This window comes from Penicillium pulvis (genome assembly GCF_028828015.1).
Source record: "Penicillium pulvis strain IBT 33274 chromosome Unknown contig_7_segment1_segment0, whole genome shotgun sequence".
Lineage (NCBI taxonomy): Eukaryota > Fungi > Ascomycota > Eurotiomycetes > Eurotiales > Aspergillaceae > Penicillium > Penicillium pulvis.
The window spans coordinates 819,401-838,052 of record NW_026643079.1 but is presented as its reverse complement, the minus strand read 5'-3'; the positions used below and the strand labels follow the sequence as shown (position 1 = coordinate 838,052).

General features: G+C 50.1%; 7 protein-coding genes across 7 annotated transcripts; 3 read left to right on the top strand and 4 right to left on the bottom strand.

The window, feature by feature from the left end:
• Positions 1–208: 208 nt before the first annotated feature.
• On the bottom strand, positions 209–3,936 carry N7503_008254 (VWA and PH domain-containing RING finger protein). The gene is made up of 3 exons (XM_057067801.1): positions 3,827–3,936; positions 3,074–3,556; positions 209–3,011 (listed from the first exon to the last, which is right to left on the bottom strand). The coding sequence occupies exons 2-3, from the start codon at positions 3,315–3,317 to the stop codon at positions 232–234; spliced, it is 3,024 nt and encodes a 1,007-aa protein (XP_056918656.1). The 5' UTR covers positions 3,318–3,556; positions 3,827–3,936; the 3' UTR covers positions 209–231.
• A 1,852-nt stretch (positions 3,937–5,788) lies between these two features.
• N7503_008253 (uncharacterized protein) lies at positions 5,789–6,028 on the top strand (the record flags this gene model as incomplete). The annotated part of the gene is made up of 1 exon (XM_057067800.1): positions 5,789–6,028. The coding sequence occupies one exon, from the start codon at positions 5,789–5,791 to the stop codon at positions 6,026–6,028; it is 240 nt and encodes a 79-aa protein (XP_056918655.1).
• A 3,321-nt stretch (positions 6,029–9,349) lies between these two features.
• Positions 9,350–10,780, top strand: N7503_008252 (pyruvate dehydrogenase (acetyl-transferring) subunit E1 alpha; the record flags this gene model as incomplete). The annotated part of the gene is made up of 4 exons (XM_057067799.1): positions 9,350–9,469; positions 9,556–9,689; positions 9,757–10,211; positions 10,275–10,780. 4 exons carry the CDS (start codon positions 9,350–9,352, stop codon positions 10,778–10,780), a joined length of 1,215 nt encoding a protein of 404 aa, XP_056918654.1.
• A 470-nt stretch (positions 10,781–11,250) lies between these two features.
• On the bottom strand, positions 11,251–12,351 carry N7503_008251 (uncharacterized protein; the record flags this gene model as incomplete). Its single annotated transcript, XM_057067798.1, has 1 exon — positions 11,251–12,351. One exon carries the CDS (start codon positions 12,349–12,351, stop codon positions 11,251–11,253), a length of 1,101 nt encoding a protein of 366 aa, XP_056918653.1.
• A 796-nt stretch (positions 12,352–13,147) lies between these two features.
• Positions 13,148–14,583, bottom strand: N7503_008250 (OSTA/TMEM184 family protein; the record flags this gene model as incomplete). Its single annotated transcript, XM_057067797.1, has 6 exons — positions 13,148–13,534; positions 13,592–13,741; positions 13,794–13,919; positions 13,973–14,276; positions 14,324–14,474; positions 14,541–14,583. The coding sequence occupies 6 exons, from the start codon at positions 14,581–14,583 to the stop codon at positions 13,148–13,150; spliced, it is 1,161 nt and encodes a 386-aa protein (XP_056918652.1).
• A 1,044-nt stretch (positions 14,584–15,627) lies between these two features.
• Positions 15,628–16,253, top strand: N7503_008249 (uncharacterized protein; the record flags this gene model as incomplete). Its single annotated transcript, XM_057067796.1, has 2 exons — positions 15,628–15,729; positions 15,792–16,253. The coding sequence occupies 2 exons, from the start codon at positions 15,628–15,630 to the stop codon at positions 16,251–16,253; spliced, it is 564 nt and encodes a 187-aa protein (XP_056918651.1).
• A 483-nt stretch (positions 16,254–16,736) lies between these two features.
• N7503_008248 (mitochondrial 37S ribosomal protein uS4m) lies at positions 16,737–18,234 on the bottom strand (the record flags this gene model as incomplete). Its single annotated transcript, XM_057067795.1, has 3 exons — positions 18,144–18,234; positions 17,658–18,086; positions 16,737–17,594 (listed from the first exon to the last, which is right to left on the bottom strand). Exons 1-3 carry the CDS (start codon positions 18,177–18,179, stop codon positions 16,737–16,739), a joined length of 1,323 nt encoding a protein of 440 aa, XP_056918650.1. The 5' UTR covers positions 18,180–18,234.
• Between the last annotated feature and the right edge of the window lie 418 nt (positions 18,235–18,652).

Below are 18,652 nucleotides of genomic sequence, written 5' to 3'. Positions count from 1 at the left end.
CAAACACACCAAAACGAAAGCCCCTGGTATCATGCTGTATAGTCATGGCGGGAACAAAAGTGGTATCATAGGGCAAAATGGAAAAAAATGAGGAAAAGATTCAAGTCATGAGCCGACTCCCCGAGAAACGCACGTATCAACCCAAGAAAAAAGAAGAGGAAAACGAACAAACAGGGGGTAGTATCAACAGTATGCAAAATGAGAAAATATTATATAAGAGAATGAGACCGTTTACTCTTCGGTCAATGCATCATCACCCATCTCACGCCAGTCTTTTGATCGGTCTGTCAACCGACGGACACCAGCAATCCGTTGCGCCCAGTGGGCTTCGGATGGCGTGCGGTATGTGTAGGCGCGCTGGGATGAGATGACGCCGATGCTCTGTAGAACTGCCTTGCGGGAATCGCGGCCGAAGACGGCCGGGTGGTTAATCCACTCCAAGGCAGAATCCAAGTCCGCATTGAGAGCGGTCATGGTCTGACTGTCAACAGAAGAGGCAGGTGTGATAGTGGCGGTTTCAGATGCGGAGGAAGCATGGCTGTCTCCAAAAGTGGAAGACTTGGGCGAGGAGGAGCTCGGGGTGTGGTCGCCTCGGCTGCCCGAGTCGCTAGTGCCCGAAGGCCGCGAAGCTACTGGTGGAAGTGGAGGCAGGCCACCCTTGCCGAGGCCCTTGAGGATACTCCGAGTTTCATGCAAAAGATGCTGACCCCGATCGTGTTGGCCGCGAGAAACGAGAGTGAGTGCGCGAGTCAACATATCAGAGGTGAGCAACTCCATGCGTCGCTGCACAATAGAAGGGTGAGGGGGAATTGGGGGAGTCATGGGTCGTGTGTTCTTGGCCTTGGGGTTGGGTGGAAGCATGGTGATGGCAAGCAACGACGGGCGAGGGGAGTGAGTGAGATGGCCATCCCGGAGAAGGTCACCATAGGTCAGGTCAGCCTGAATCAGCGGAACCTCCTCCACACTGAGCACCCGCTGCTCGTCCCCATCTAGTCCACCACCCAGTGCCTCCAATCCGGAGACCAAGCTCTCCCAGGGGTCTTGGGGCATGTTGTCCTGTGTGGCATTATCAGGGGAGATGACCAGCTGCACTAAGACATCGCGCTTGTCGCCGAATCGGAGGTCTCCCAAAGCGGCTTCGGCATCTCTGCCTGTGGCGCGCTTGGTAGTGTGAAGAGCACCGCTAATCTTGACAAACTTGGCCGGAGATCCTTCGGGGAGGCGAAGCTTGAGCTTGACATTTTGGTGGGATGTGGTCTGCAAGGCACCTAAGCAGCCGGCAACACATTCACGCAGCATCATCCAGTCCTTCACGTAGAGATAGGAGCCCTTGGTGCGTGTGGAGAGCTCAATCATCGTGTCTGGTTTGTGGGTCAGGCCAAGTCCAAACGAGTGGATGTTGATCTTGGCAGCCTCGGCGCGCGAGACCACGAAATCAACGCTTTCGGGGTCGGAGGTAGATGAATCACTGATCAACAAAATAGTCGAAACAGGATTGTTCAACTTGCGCTGCATCAGGAGATCCATCGCCACATTCGCACCTTCGACCACATCAGCACGGAGACTCTTCTGGCCCACGGGGCGAATTGAATCAAGAATTTTATTCCATCCACTCCAGTTTTTTGTGGTCATGCCTACCAAGGGCACTCCACCGCCACTCGAACCGAATGTCACCAAACCCATCCGATCTCGGGCTCCCAGGTTCATAACAAGGAACTTAAGAGCGTCGCGCATCAGAGTGATCTTAAGACCCTGCATGGACGACGATACAGGAATGACCACCACAATATCGATAGGAACGTGGAACGAGTCGATGGACATTTTATCCATATCGGGGTTGCTGTAGTCGGTGATAGCGGTATTATTTGACTTACCCGCACCGTAGGACGAATTGATGGAGGCTTGTCGTTGGATGCGGTTGGTCCGGTAGTCATCCTCTTCCGCGCCAGAGTGATCCAATTCATAATCCTGAGAGCGCGACAAGTTCTCCACCGGGTGCAGATCCATCAAGGCGCGGCGCCACATCTCCAGTTGCTGACGAGACTGGAAGCGCAAGTAGAAGTAAGGGAGTTCACTGACCGACAGGTTTAGGGAAAGGATAGGCTCGTCGGTCCCTGCTTCTAAGGATTTCAGGTGCTTCTTAATGAGGATTGAACCCTTGAGGGTGCAGCGTGGCCGCTTGCGCTTTTCTGGTTCTTCATATTGCTGAGAGCTGGATGGCTTCTTCTCCTTGACGCAGATGAGCATCTCAGCAAACAAATAACATTCCAACTCTTGCCATGATTCTCGGTCCTTTCCAACGCGCATTTGTCCGTGCAGACGCAGCTTGCCGAATCGGTTGAACTCCAGACCATGCCAGTTGTCGACCCGGCTCTTGAGCTCCTCAGCGATCTCGTCCAAATTTTCCGCCGGTTCCTGTTGAATGGAGCGGGCATCCTGAGAACCTCCAAATCGAGCAGAATATGGCTCATCCAGCTGTTGTTGGGTGGCCTGGCTATGTCGCAGGTCCTCTGCGTTGGGGCGCCAGTTGCCTTCCGGCACTTCCACAGTGATCAAGCAAGTCAGGGATTGTTGCTGCCGAGATCGGTTCATTGTGGGGAATTCGCTGCGCACGGTGACAATCGGGGCCGGGATGGGGTTCTTGGTGACCCCTTGCCGAGGACTCAAATCCGACTCCATAGCTTGCACGTCGTAGTCATGCCGCCTTCCACTGCTGGGATGTTGACCCTCATTGTAATCCCCTGAAGAGCCCGCCGCGCTGCCGTTGCGTGAATGAGGTTGACGAGGTTGCGATGCGGTGGTCAGGCGCTCGACACGCTCCCGCTGGCCGGTGGTGTCGCGGCTGTCGCGGCGCGCACCGAATGAAGGGTCCCGGTTGTTTGAGCGACTCCCACTGTCACTGGGCGGCCGGCGGATCGATTGCTGTTCCCATGCGTTCTGGCCCGTCAAGCCACTTCGCGTAGTGGCGGCGTCGCTCATGGTCACCGAGCGCACAATATTACTGATTTTCTCTGTCAAGCGGGGTGCCGGTTAGCCTGATATGGATCTCTTTTGTTTTGCTGGGGATACGAACCGATGTCCAACACATTGCCTCCGCGGCTCGTGTCAAGGCCGAGGGGTGCATTGCAGGTTGGGCAATATTGCGATTCAAATTCACGGATGAATTCGTAGAAGCATGCTTCGTGAGACACGTGGCTGCAGGAAAATTGAAGGACCCGCTCTCCCCGCAAGGTGTGTTCGAGCGGTTCCTCGCAGACAGCGCATTCGCTGCCAATGAACGTCCTCTCTCTCCGAGTACGGGTGCGGTCAACCTCCATCGGGCCGGTTGGGTGTCTGCCCGATCTAGAATTAAAAGATACGCGAGATCTGTTGGAGTGCGAAAGCAGAGGGTCCGGGTAGTCTGAAATGGAGCTGGCTACCGTCGAGGGCGCACGCGGCCGGTTCGTATGGCTATCGACGTGAGAGAGAACACTCCCGGATCGGTCTGTATCAGTCTTGCGACCAAACGAACGTAAGGAACGAAAGCGGGACGGTGATTCTGGTCGCGATTGAAATTCTGTACGTCACCCCCATTAGCTCTGCGGGGACTTGGAAAAAGAAAGTAATGACCCTGCTGACTTGGAATTTGACCAAGACTGGAATGGGTCGGGAATGTGGGAAATAGAAAAGGAAATGGAAAAGAGAAAATGGAAAATGGAAAAAGAAAAATACAGAAGAGAAGGAATGTTATGGGGTGTAGTCAGGGGAGGTGGTTTAGGAGCATCTAGAACAGGCACGGGGGGGGCAACACAGTCTCAGATTACCGGCTTCTCCGATCAGAACTTACCGGGCAATAGGGATCTTCTCTTAGATCGACTTAGAAAGCCTTCAGGTTGAGAATGATTTGAATCACTCCCAGACTTAGACTCCGATCTGGGAGAAAGTCGAGGTTTCCACATGGGGGTCACTCTTAACAAAAAGAGGAACTACCAGAGGTGGGGGGGAGAGGAGAAGAGGAGAAAACAAAAAATAATAAATCCAAAATGACCGAAACTTAAAAAAAACGGGTTTTAGCGTTTTTTTCTTTTAATTCATCAAGGAATTATTGACAGGGGGGAGTGTCAAGGTCAAGAGGGATTTAATCAGAAAGATCGGACTATCGCAAAGCGGCTTAGTTGGACCCAAGTTCTCCGTACCTCGTAACCTACAATTGTATATCCATTCATCAGGGGGCTGTAAGAACCAAAGGTTATTGGTGGAGAGGACCAGGATTCATTTCACCTCTTGACACTAGTTGAACCCACGCAAGTCTTCGTTTCGGTTTTCCGAATCCATAAAAAAAAATGGGAATTAGGAAATAGGGAAATCCAAAAAATTTAAAATCAATCCCACAAAAAAGGAGAAAAGTGACGATCGTGGGTATAGTCCAGCAGTACCTGGTATCTGGAGAACGCGATCGGGTCCACTTACTGCCGAAGCTGGACTAGCGAATAATGAGCCATGGATGACTAGTTTAGCTTCGTGGGTCGGGGATTTTTTCGTTTTTTTCTTTTTCCAAATTCCTTTTTCCGTACCCTGATTTCCTATTTTCCTCTTTTTTCGGTGGACCGATCCATAGAATGGAGGGTTGGAGATTGCAGTTGGCGGATTTCATTCGCTCGTCCATCTCTGGGTCGGGATGGAAGGAAAATGGAAGATTCCATGCCGCATGGCACAAAGTAAAAGAAAAACGTGGTTGCAAAACCCCCTTACACGAATTCCTGCAGGACTATACATTAGTGACGGAGTCACCCGCCACTCCACGGCCCCCATTCTATGCTACAGTAAGGGACATGCCATGCCCTCGAATGGTTCATGTACAAGAGTGGGCACCAGGGCGCCGGGCCCTGTTCTGTTGCCGGAACATGGCGTGGAGCTCATACTTCCCACTGGAGAGCCATGAGAGAAACATATCCAATTCCTAGCCCTGACTGGTTAGGGGGTACGCGTTCATCAATATAGTATTCGCCCCCTTTCTTTTTTCGGTCTTTTTTCTACAGTATGCTTCTACTGTAGTGTTGGTCTACGCGTCCATGGTTGTATAGTTGGGGCGACGATTGTATTGGAATCCTGATCAGATTCCCGCCGGCACCGATGCAACCCTAGTAAGCCCTAGACATTTTGGGCCTTAGCTTGATAGACCTTCTACATACAGCCATTGGTATTCAGAATATATCACATGTTTTATTAGGGCTGTCAGACATTCATCTCTGGACATATAAGTCATCGGGTATAAAGTCATTCAGTCTCTCGTCATACATCCGTTCTGTTTCCCTTACTCCAAATTCTCCATTCTCCAATTTCATCCCAGGGCCTTGGGATCGCCCGTCATGGTCAATTCATCCATGGATTCGTCGGTTCCTGAAGAACCCCTTCCCCAGAACTCACTCGGCAAGATAGCCGTTATTGTCGTCCGAGATACCCAAATTATTAAAGTACATGGGCTAACCTTGGAACCAAAAGCTGCGATGACGAGATCTGATGACATAAGCATACCCAACTGAGTATAGTGGAGACACATGGGGAAGCTGCAACGTCTCTTATTGGCCATATACTTGCCGACCGTCGATCCTCCCAAACGTTTTCTGTCAATGGCACTGCAGATTTCCCAAGGTTCATATTTGATCACACGCTTAAGCTTTCGCCTCATTTTTGCAACTGAACGTCATTTTCTGTTCAAGTGACTATGCGTTCGGCAAATGGCTGAAAATCCTTCCCGGCAACCGTCTTCTCTTGTCGAGGTGCCGGGTTTCTAATCCCAACGAACGCAATGGCGGATCTCCAGTCTGCTATTCTCCGCGACTCCCGCAAACCTGCCCGCTCACGGAGATTTCCTGACCCAGATCCCTGGCTTATCAGTGCGCTTCACACATCCACTCTGCGCCTTGACCCCCTTAATCGTCTGCCGCGCTTGCTCGTCCCGGTGGACGCCATCTGTATGTTCACCATTCTCCACACTTGTTCCCGACCCTTAGTGGCCCGGTTAACAGGAGCAGCACGAGCTAAGTGAAATTATTTGCACATCAGTCCCGTTCTCTATCCGTGCTGCCACGAGGTGGATTCTCCCAAATATCGCGTGCACAAGTGATCGGCCCAGGCTCTGCTTTTTGGGTCCTCCCTCGTCCTTTCCAAGTGAATATCACGACTGTCGATCTGCTGCATTGACCACTGGTCGTCGTCCTGGCAAAAATTTTGGACCCGTAGGCGAGTCTAGCCTGGTCGGGCTGCATGGGGATACTGCGTCGGCGAGGACTAACCGGGCCGCCACTATTGGACGTGTCCACGGCAACGAACTTCATTTGGCAGACACACGTAGTCCATACTTTGTGAATGCTGATCGGAGAATTGATTTATCTACACGTGTAGGTTTGTAATTTGACGTGTACGTGCTGATCGACCTCGTGCGAGATGTATCGATTGCATCCCCTGAGAGCTGTCAACTTGGGCCCTACTGAGATTGAATGCCCCATCGGAACCCTATGATCTTCACTACTATTGCCGAGCTAATATGACAGCTCCAGGTGGCCCCCCCTTTTTTTTAACCGGTAATTGGGATTTACATTTAGACTCTCCTATCCTTTTGCACCAAAAATAAGAACATAAACTCAACGTACAAACTATTGCTCTGCCTTGCTACTGCGGAGATCCAGTAGACATAGGTTATGCAAGTGCAAACCCAAATGAAACTCAAAATGATCTAGCTTTCAGTCCCGAAAATTCAGTCTACGCGCCCTTTTGGGACTTGCATGATGATCTTCGCCGTTGAAGGTCTTGCCACCTTGGAAAGCGGGGATATGCACATCCTCCTATCCTCCATCAATTCGGACCTCGACCGGAGCTAATACCTACAATACCTACAATGGGGTATTGATATACCAACAAAGATCAGCATACTTCTTCTCCTGTCAAGTGTCCTTATCGTTGTTCTAGTCCTTGTCCTTGTCCCACTTATCCACTTCCAAGGTTATGTGGCTCAACGACGCACGTTGTACTCCATAAGAAATTGATCGTTTTCTGCGCCCGCTGTCGTCCGTGCTCAGGGGAGATCACGAAGCCAGCGTTTCAGAACGTGAACAAGAACACAGCCTCCAACCGAGCAGGTCAGACTGTGCTTTTGCATGTCAAACATATTGGTTCAATGTCGCCATGCTATTCAGTGGGTAGTGAGGTGTAGATTTCGGTGTTTAAGGTTTAGTAGTGAAACGCCCTCCGCGGGTCTGATACACCTTCTATTCGCTGGGGTCAGTCCCCGGTATAGGAACTAGACGCACATGGGACTCGGGCTTCCCGCTGTCACTGTCCAACGTGTGCATGGGTGATTGACGGTGCAGCCTGGGATTGAGATATATCGCGCATATTTCGGTTCCGAATCTTGGTATATGCGGGCCTGCATTGCCCAGGTGGCCGTGGTAAAGGATTCTTCCTGCCCAGGTGCGCTACTGCACATATGCATGCAAAGGACTTTCGAAACATTGTATAGGTTCCATTTCTTGTTTAGGATGGTCGACCCGACCGTACATTTTGAGCCAATTCACCGACTTAGCTTCAGCTAGCAAGGTTTACAGGGTTTCTGGTTCCTGTGGATCATAACAATTGAAGAACAGGTGGCAGGGAAGAGCATGTTTCATGATCCCATCTGCTTCTAGGTCCAGCTCCACTGCCAGTGTCAATGTCATACACCGTACTCCATACAAACCGTCTAGATCTGTTACAAACAAAGAAATTCTCCGATTTTTCAATTGCTTTGTAACAGTTTTGTCCAAAAAGATCCACCGGGTGATACAGTGTCAAGCTCCTTCCATAAAGAGACTGATCAACAATTGAAACTACTAGGGGCAATATGAAACATCTACAAGATTTTACTAGTCAATCACCGAAAATGCACAGCCGATTGAAAGCGAGGCTCCAGCGTTCTAGAGATGGAAACAGCTAAAGTCTAGAGAGTCCAGGCCATCAAGGTCTTGGTTGCCCCGGTTAGCTATTTTTCTCAGTTGGGCAATGTGGACCGATATTCTACTAGTTTGCTGAATGTTTCAGGTCGGATTTACATGACTTGCGGCTCTAGATCGAATTCGTCTTGCATTTTATTTAAATTTTGATTTTGTATCCATTTTGGAAACCAAAAGTTGTAAGCATGAACTTTCAATCAGTGCCCCTATCTGGCTAGCTGAATCCATAACCCAGTTTGGTCTGCGCCCCGGAGCCCTATGAAAGTGGAGCGTCAACATTCGGAATACATCCGTGGCCCGCTATCTATCCAGGACAAGAAGCCGAACCACGAACCACGGAACTGAGATGTTAAAAATTCGAGTATTTGGAAGGTATTTAGACTAGACATTGATCGGTCGATGCTATGCACGTTGAGTACTCACATGCTTCCAAGTTTTAACTTGAAGACACGTGAAGCAAAAGTATATCTCGCACGCGGCATGCAATGACAGTCCCCGGCGGAAATGCGACGGGTCGAATTGACCAGGTGTACCGCTGCAACTCTATCTCCTTTGGTCTTCTCACATGCCAAACCTTGGTTGCTGCATATTCTCATACTAGTGAGGGGGTGTTGGCACTTCGTGTTCTGTGACGAGAGTTGACTGATCAATTGAGGAGCTGTGGATTTAGCCTCTGATTAAGGACTGATGTGATTAATACACCACGGCCTTTCTGACCCCAACGGTTTGTGCTATACATATCTATGCACGTTGAGATGATTGGTTGTCGAAGTGATGAGTTGGTGGCTGTGATCCGACTGGTTCGAGTGCAACGTGATAAGGGGTGTCCACGGCTTGCATCATAGATGTCCACAAGTGTTGCATACCAACTGGTCAATCAACCGGACAAGCTCCGGAGTATGCGGAGAATGTTCGGACATGGGGTTTCTTACAATTGACCGTCTACTTTCCATCTTGTGTTCATCTATAAGACATGGAATATTTTTCCATGACTTCCAAAGAAGCATTGTAGCTGTTAGAGAATGGGTGGATATCTGTTGAGCAAAGGAAGTACATCCAGTATTTTTCCGAGCTCGGACAGATGGCCTGGTGGACTCGAACACAGTATTTTCTGACCCAACAGCTATGACAGAACGAATTCTCACTTTCCTTCACTAACCGGCATCGATTATTCCTCTATTTGAAGCTTCTTGGGCGGAAAAGCGAGCTGATATATACAAGGCCAGCTCCGGGTTTGGTCTGTTTGCAGGTGTCTACACCGGCGGCCCCCGAAGGGGAAGCGCTTAAGTAATCGGGAAAGTTTGTTCCCAACATCTCATCGGAAAAGTATCGCTATCTCCCTCCCCATCCCTTCTCACATATACAATTGGGCTACCTGCATCATGCTCTTCCGTACTGCGGCCCGCCAGGCTGCGCCTCTGCGCCGTCAGGCCTTTGCCCCTTTGACCCGTCGCTCCGTCACCACTGACGCCGCCTCTGCGCACGCCGAGAACATCCCGCAGGTTTGTTGAGCCCCGTTCGGAAAACTGGAAACCCCCGTTCAGGCGCTGTTGGACCCAATTCTGATCATAGCGATTGCGCTGCATAGGAGGATGACAAGCCGTTCACCGTCCGCCTCTCCGATGAGAGCTTCGAGACCTACGAGATCGACCCGCCCCCGTACACCCTGGAGACCACCAAGAAGGAGCTCAAGACCATGTACAACGACATGGTCTCCATGAGGTATGCGACTACCACCGAGAGACTTGTCTGTACATGTGCACATGTGCTAATTGCTTGATATTCACAGACGTATGGAGATGGCCGCCGATCGCCTGTACAAGGAGAAGAAGATCCGGGGTTTCTGCCATCTGTCGACCGGTCAGGAGGCCGTCGCTGTCGGTATTGAGCACGCTATCACCCGCATGGACAAGGTTATCACTGCTTACCGTTGCCACGGTTTCGCTTTGATGCGTGGTGGTACCATCCGCTCCATCATTGGTGAGCTGCTCGGCCGCCGCGAGGGTATCGCGTACGGAAAGGGTGGTTCCATGCACATGTTCGCCGAGAACTTCTACGGTGGTAACGGTATTGTCGGTGCTCAGGTGCCCGTCGGTGCTGGTCTGGCTTTCGCTCAGCAGTACAACGAGCAGCCCAACACCTCCATCGTCCTGTACGGTGATGGTGCCTCCAACCAGGGTCAGGTCTTCGAGGCTTTCAACATGGCCAAGCTGTGGAAGCTCCCTGTCCTCTTCGGTTGTGAGAGTATGTTCACCCCCCACCTTTTCAAGCGTGGATGAGACTCCGAAAACTAATATATCAAAATAGACAACAAGTACGGTATGGGTACCTCCGCCGCCCGCTCCTCCGCCCTGACCGAGTACTACAAGCGTGGTCAGTACATCCCCGGTATCAAGGTCAACGGCATGGACGTCCTGGCCACCAAGGCCGCCGTTCAGTACGGTAAGGACTACGCCATTTCCGGTAACGGCCCTCTCGTCTTCGAGTACGTCACCTACCGTTACGGTGGTCACTCCATGTCCGACCCCGGTACCACCTACCGTAGCCGTGAGGAGATCCAGCGCATGCGCAGCACCAACGACCCCATTGCCGGACTCAAGCAGAAGATGCTCGAGTGGGGCGTTACCTCCGAGGAGGAGCTCAAGAGCATCGACAAGGCTGCCCGTGCCCACGTCGACGCCGAGGTCGCCGAGGCCGAGAAGATGGCCGCTCCCGACAACACCAACCGCAACCTCTTCGAGGACATCTACGTCCGTGGTTCCGAGCCCAAGTGGATGCGTGGTCGTACCGTCGATGAGACCTTCTACTACTAGACGTCTTTTCCCCCGCCGAAAGCTGCATGACGGTGCCGGTCTAGGTCTTAGTCTTGCCTGGATCTAAAAGAGTTAATGCTTTGGGTATTTATTCCCCTGTGGATCGAGGATGACGCGCTGTGCATCCGCGTTCCTATCTATCACTATTCTGTAATTTAGCCGATGACTACTCTTTTCTTTGTTTTTGTCCGTGTCTTTGTTTTTCTAGAGTAGAGCAATTGTCATCATCTTGGTTCAGCCATTGAATCCATGTAGAAGGCATTATTTAGATAATGCCGTCCCAGGACCCTCTATAGAACTATATCTGCATCGGCTAGCCATATAAACTATCAAAAACGTTCCCAGTCAAGTCAGTTCCCTTAACGCCTATGCCTGTGTTTTGGGTATCAAACTAAACGCAACAAAATATAAACATCACCCCAAACCCATGGGGTTTTATAAATGAACGTAGCCCGAGAAACAGTTCCCACCTAAGCAGACTCTTGCCGCAACATCTGAAGAATCATCTCCTGTGTCCTCTGCACGGAATCTAGCTTCTCCTTGAAGATAGCACGATCCCGATCTAACTCCCTTCGTATCTCAATCTGCATCTCCTGCCGTAGTTCTTCCTTTATACGCTCGATATCAGATATGGACCCGTATGCGTTTGTCTGGGGTCCTGTATCTGAGGAGAAATCGGCACTCGACTCAGAAGCGGCTTGTACCAAAGCAGAGAGTACAGGTGAAGCTCGGCGATCTGGGCTTCCATTTACAGATGTTGTGTCGAGGTGTTTATTAAGTTTGCCCAGTGTTTCGAGAACAGCGTTCATCATGCGATTGTTTGGCGGATTGTTTTCTGTTATCTGCGTCTGCGTCGTTGCCGGCGGGTTTGGGCCGGAGAACATGGATTCATAGCCAGGAGGGAGCTTGACACCAGCAGGCAAGGACACAGAAGACGACTGGACGTCATATGGAGGTGCAGTAGCAAGCGGAGCCATGCCGGCAGTATTCCCCGGCTCTTCGCCATGAAATATCTCACTAACGTCATGACCACCAGAAGAATGAAGCATTTCCCCAGTGTTAGCCTGCACCTGCGAAGTTCTCCGCCGAATCATCTCATCTCGCTTCTCAATCCGCTTCGCTTCGGACTCCTGCCACCGCGCCCAAGTCGGAATCCATATATCCAACACAGCACACCACTGCGGATTCATCGAGTCTTCTGATAACTGTGCACCGGATATCGCACGCTGCTGCTGCCGGTCTTCAAGAAACTTCACACGCTGTTTCGTGACAAGCTCTACCTTCCGTCGTACTGAGTGCCACGAATATGGCCGTCCATGCGCGCGTGTGAACTCCTCTGCTACACCGCGCCACCAGTTGCAGATATCGCTTCGCTTGCCGAAACTTCCAGCGTGCCGGTTGCATATCTCGAACAATGAGACTTCTTCTCGGGTTGTGAGTCTTTTTCCATGTTTGCGACTTGCGTCACCGTCATCTTCTACAGAGCGTTGACGCTTCGTACCGCGACTTTGGTGTATATCTGGTTCCGGTGATTGCAGTGTGGTTGATACTGGGTTCTCGACCGACGTCATTTGCAGGTTGCTTTGTGACATTGGTCTGCTGCGGATTATTACCGCGACCGACGGTGATTGCGGACTTAGGCCTTGGTGGAGGCCTGGTGTCCCGGCTGGGACATTTGTCTCGCGTAGTAAGGGAGATCGGTACGGTGGCTGGGAATATTCTGAGGATATTTGCATTGGTGAAGTCTCGCTGTGACGGTATTTGACTACACAGTTGGTTCAACTGTGGTAGGTACGAGGTTCGAAGGACGACATGCGCTAAGGTAGGGATGTGGCTGTATCACAATTGATTTTGGAGTCAGGATAGAGGCGAAGCTTAAAGGTATGATATAATAATAGTTGAACAGCTACTTGATCGGCTTCATCAAGCTTCTGGTCTAGACGCGGGGAAACGAGAGAAGTGCAAATCGGTCGGCAGGTTTGCAATTTTGAGAGCGGTAATTTTCACCCCGTAATTTTGCTCCACTTGCAACTGAGCCACTATGGTTATTTTGACCTGAAATTGGACTCTTAGGCAGATAGATAAATCTTCTCAAAATACAGATTGAATGACGCAGCTCTTTACAATAAATTGGGAATGCACAATTGCGTTCTAATCCTATCGTTCCTAGCATTAAAAGTATTAACAAGCCTTGAAATACTGGCAATTGCCTTCATTCAACATTGGCTTGAAGTGATGTATTAGCATATAGTAATGGAAGCTTGCTTGTTCGTTCACGATCACAATCACAGGAAGAAACTCAAATTCGGTTCCTTATACACCATATTGATCGTATCATCATAAATCATGAGCCACTCATATAATCGCTCAAGCCAACGGCGATATTTCAGAGCCATCGCTAGGTCCCCGCTTTCGCATCTCGTAGCTAGGGTCGGTCTCGCGGGTCTTGCGACCAACAAATAGCCAGCGGAAACCACGTGCAGTAGCCTTGATCAGATCCCATGGATTCATGGCATCGAGGTAGGCCTTGATGCCCAGGAATCCACCATAGTAGCGTTGGTCAGAGCCACTGCTCATAATGTCGCCCTTGTTGAGCATGTACGGACCCCAAGGGAAACCCCAGAAGTGCAAAATGGCGAAGAGGAACATTTCGATACAGATAAGGAGATTGGGCAATCCATTATTCCAGTCGGCAAGCTGGACTTTGGCGGATGATTTAATTGTTCCAGATGAGGTTAGGAAGTCGATGACCGTCTTTGCTAACGTTAGAGAGAATCCAAAATGGGGGATTGGGTGGATAGGAGTACTCACCGATTGCCAGAAGGAAAGGAAAATCACAAGCTTGATGCAAAGAATCTTGAGGAAAGGCCGGTGATGCGCGATGTCATTCTTGATCTGGATGTAAAATTGGATCAAGCAGTACATGGCAATGGTGACTGCAATTGACTCGATGACCAGAACCTGAAACTTGTGAGCAAGACTGGAATTTGAAAAGACCGAAGAGTGGACCTACCCAAACATGGGCATAATAAGGGCTATCTGAGTCCTCACAATACCGGCCGTCAGCCTCGGCTGCAACAGCAATGACTGTCATGATCACTCGCAAGAAGCAGTATTGGAAAACACCGATCCAGATGACCTGTGTCACGTCAGCTTCCATTTCTCTCTCTTTTGAAGGCGGGACTGTCATACATTGAACCAGGTGAGTCCGCTGCGAGGCCTCCGCAGCTTGCCTTTATCACGGTTTCCACAGAAGCATTTTTGCATCCAGTTCATAGGCCAGACCCAATTGAGTGGTTCGATGCCGCGGAAATACTCCTTCTGGGTGTGTAGATCGGGTGCGATGTAGGAGCAAAGCAAAGTGAAGAAGGAGGCAATCGCAAATGGCTCATAACAGTCGCCAATCAGTTCAAAGTATACAGAGTGCCTGTAATAGTAGACACAGAGGAATGAAGAGATGGCGTAGACGGGAATCATAAAAAGGATTCGGATGATACTGGGAGAAATTAGAAAACGGAACTGGAGATCGGGTAGACGACTTACTATCGTTGTTCATTGGGGTTGCTGTAGTGAGTGGCATGGCCGATCATAATAATACTGGCGAGGATGAAAGCCAGTACTGTGAAGATGGCGCAGAGAATCCAACACAGCTCGTGGAAGGTGATGCCACCATCCCAGAGGTCAGTCTCACGGACTGTTGAGAGAATTAGATACCGTTCGAAGAAAGGGGGGAATAGACTTGATTAAACTTTGGACTTACTAGTGATGTCCTCCTCGGTGGAATTACACTTGGGCCAAGTCATGGCGGGGGAGTATTGGGTGCTTAGATGAAGCTTGTCAAAACCTCACGATTATGAAATATTATAAACAGTAAATCCCAGCCGCTGACGTACGGAGAAACCGGATTATCAGGCAGCGAGAACTTTTTGCCGATTCAATAAATGTTCAGGCTCCACCCCTTAGTCCCAATCATGATCGGCGTAAGGCTTGTCTTTTTCGCGTCGGTGCGGAACGCCGCGTAACATGTGGGTCAGCTTATACTTTGTCTCTGCTATGAAATTGTGCATCAGATTGAGATCAGGTGAAGTCATCAGTGCCGTCATTAAGTTAGATATGCTGTCATTTCCTTTTGTTTACATCGTGGGTACTGATAACTTATAGTTCGTTTCCAAGGTTGTACTTAGTAAGCCCAGGAACAAGCATCATAAAGTGGAGTCGAGAGAATGAGCATGGCATTACATCCTTTTTCGAAATGGAACAGAGATATTAATCCAATACATTTCCATACTGTGACCTGTAAGAAGATCAATTACAATGAAGTTTCAACTCTACTCTCGCATGTAGGTAATGAGCCATCAATATGGTTTGAGAGTGACTTTCTACATAGTTTGGGGATCAATATATATCCGGGACCACCATGCAAAGAAACCTTCGAAGCCCTTCCACCACGTCTTTATATGATTGTTCATGAGTCCATATCCCAAGATTTGTTGGCCTGTAGAAGACCTCGTCTCAAGATTTCCTAGTTCTATGGCTAGCGACATGTTGACTATTGGCCCTGTTCGTTATACTGAGTTAGGTACTCCTGAATGATAATAGCGGTGGGAGACGAAACCATTCAACATCGTCAACGAGTCGCTGGTGTGGCATGTACTGCAAGTTGGAGGAAAGCAAAGCTGTTGAGTAGTCATGAGAAAGGGATTGAGTGTTGAAAGGCACCTTTGGTGAAAATTTGGTAAAAGTATTCTTCAACCTCCTTTAACTTCTTACTGTCTACAAACGCCGTGTCTTCGCCACTTTTTAGGTTGACTGAGGCCTTGGAGGTCCACAACAAATCTAATCGCTCTATGATTGCCAAGCGCTCTCTACTCAACAAGCGCAGAAGAAATTACGTTGACAAGTTTAAGGTCACCTCCAACTTGCGTGCTTCCCCCCTTCGCATCACCAAAGTGAGTATGACACTGGATGGAAAGCCAACAGTGACCAGAAGTCCAACACTAACCATTCCAAGAAAAAATCCAAGCAATTCGATTTTCCTCTGATCTTGGACTACCTTTATGATGACAATTCTGTCCATTCACCGAGTCTCTCGTCTGCACAGTCTCTCTACGAAAGCATAGCCTGGAATTTCATACCAACGGATCCACGTGTGCTGGCCGATTTCGGTTTCGATAAACTCGCCACACGCAGCGAGAAAGGTCATCTTGTGAGACTCTATCAGGACCTACGGTTGTTTAGAGTCTCGGCCGATGAACTCCATCTATGGCAGGTAGAGGGTACCTTGGTTGCCAATATCAAGCAAGCATACTACCAGATGCCTGATAGTCACCGAGGAGTGTCCTTTTCGTGGTTTTTGAAGCATACTTGGGTTCTGGAGACGTCACCGTCATCGGAGGAGCTGGTGTGTCATGCTTTCTTTCGTTGCAAGGGTCTAGATTCAACACCTATCTACAGCACAGAGACCAGCATGTAAGAACTTACCGTGTCTGGAGAGTGCTGCAGACTATTTCTCCAACCAAATCGAGCATGGAAAGACTTCTGCTTCCCAGAAATAGGTAGCAACAGTATCTACTAGGGGTACATACGGATATTGTCTTGCAAAAATATGGAAGATTTTTTCAGCATCGTGAACGAACATAAAACATCCTTATCGAATGACACTGAATTTCTTTGGAACATCTAGCAACATTTATTTCATGTAGAAAGATTTTAGTATTGATATATCCATTTACAAACCATTATGGCTATGGTAGTACAGAGGGCCAGGAAACCCTGAAAACAAAAAGCAAAGAAGGCACCAACACCATGGTCAACATGAGCACCAGAGGGGATATGCAGCGGGGGGTGAATATGAAAGAGACCCAGTAATACACTCGAGAGAAATGATTGGGGGGACAATAATAGAAACAGGAAGATATGGCTGAGTAGAGGGGCTTATAGTTTCATGAATGCTCCTCTACCAACGTCTCTTCAGGTACCAGCCATAGGCCGGGGTGCTAACTGACTCGCCGAAGGGAGTGGGCACTTCTGCGGAGCCAGGGCGGGCAACAGGATGGCGCAGGTATACAGCGGCGCAGATATTCTGGTTGACCTCGAGGTAGCGGGGAATGAAGGCAAAGGTAGACATGTAGTCCCGGGGGCGCCAAGGAGTAGCGTAGGGCTTAGAGTGATCGATGGGGTTGTCACGCATCTGAGTGAGAGCCCGGCGAAGAACTTCGAACTCCTCATCTGACAATTCGGATGCGTCGACCTCACCACCCTCGGCAGCCTTCTGGAAGGCCTCCGATAGCTTGTTACCGGCCTCGTCTTCTGATTTCTTGGATGCGACAGCGGTCTCCTCACTGGCCTCGGTGGCTGATTGATCCTTCGACTTCTTGGCGTCCTTGGGCTTCTTCTCAGCGCGGGTCGCCTTCAGCATCAGAGTGAGCTCGGAAAATTGCGATTCAAGACTGTCTGTAAGGATGGTGCTGGTCTCGGAGCGGGACAACACACGGCGCACGGCCTTCTGGAAGCCGCGAAGCTCCTGCTTGCGCTTCGCGGGGAGCACATCCTTGTCTGTGGACATGATAGTCTTGGCCTGGGCCATCAAGGCCTTGAGGGTATCCTTGGCGCTTTCCTTTTCTTCCTTCTCCGCGGGCTCCGGCTTGGCCTCGGCTTCGGTTTCAGCCTCTTCCTCTTCCTCGCCCTTCTGCTTCAGCTGGCGGGACTCTCGTCGCTCGAATTTCGTCTTGGGGGCACCGGTGGCATACATAACACGCTCCGGCTCGACCTGGAATAGATCTCCGGGGTTGAGGAGGTAGCTGGGGTGTCTCATCTAGGAGCGAAACATGTATTAGTACTTAAACTGAGACCAGTGGACTCAATTGCCATAACACACCTTCTGGCCATTCACAGTAACTGCACCATGGATGACAAACTGTCTTGCTTGTCGAGCACTGCTAGCAAAAAGTGCTCGGAAAATGGCAACATCCAACCGGCGCTCCAGGGGAGCGAATGCCATCTGGGTATAGGGGACCAGGCGCGAATGGAAGGGTTTGCCCTGCTCTTGCAGGCCGGAGCCTCGACCAGCAGATGCCTTAGATCCATCATCCATCGCGAGATCGGCGGTGTTCATGGGGTAGACGCTGCGGATACGCTTCGAGAACATGCGCTTCCATTGACCCTCACGGACCTGCTCACCGTGGTAGGCGCGGGAAACAGCCTTGGCGGTCCATTTTTGCTGAAAGAATGTGCGGTTTGCAGTAGCCGGGGAACGGAATCGCTGTAGGTTATACAAGTTGTACTTGCTCCATGATTGACGGATTTTCTAGACGGAGAACATCATTAGCGGCTCGTCGACTTGGGGACGGAGCAATTGACATACCCCCTTAGACAAGGTATTGCTGGCCCTGTTCCTCATTTTGGCGACGGCAAATAATTGGACGCGACGCGGGGAAAAGAGTGTGATGTGATCGAGGCAATCGTGGATGCACGACTTGATGGACCTGAGCACCCAAAACTTCCATGCCACGTGACCTTCCGTCAATTGCCAGTCTGTTCCGCCTGATAAACCAGGCAGACTAGCTTGTTGATTCTGATTGGCTGAGTTCTGCCTCGCTTATGCTCAAACCAGTCACCGCCCAGGTCTTGGGTATAAATATCTCCCTCCTCTTCCTCCCTTCCTCCTCTTTTTCTTTTCTTCTTCATACTTACCTTGTTTGGGTGGCTGCGATCATGAAGGCGGTCCACCACAGATTGGTCCCTGCATTGCACAGCGCGGCGGACTGGTTTGTTCAACGGCTTTCGGGTCATTGACAGGCGTATTCTTTGGCACTCTCCACTTGTGGAACTTATCTCTTTTCATCAATTCTTGGGTCAGTGACTCGAGCTTGG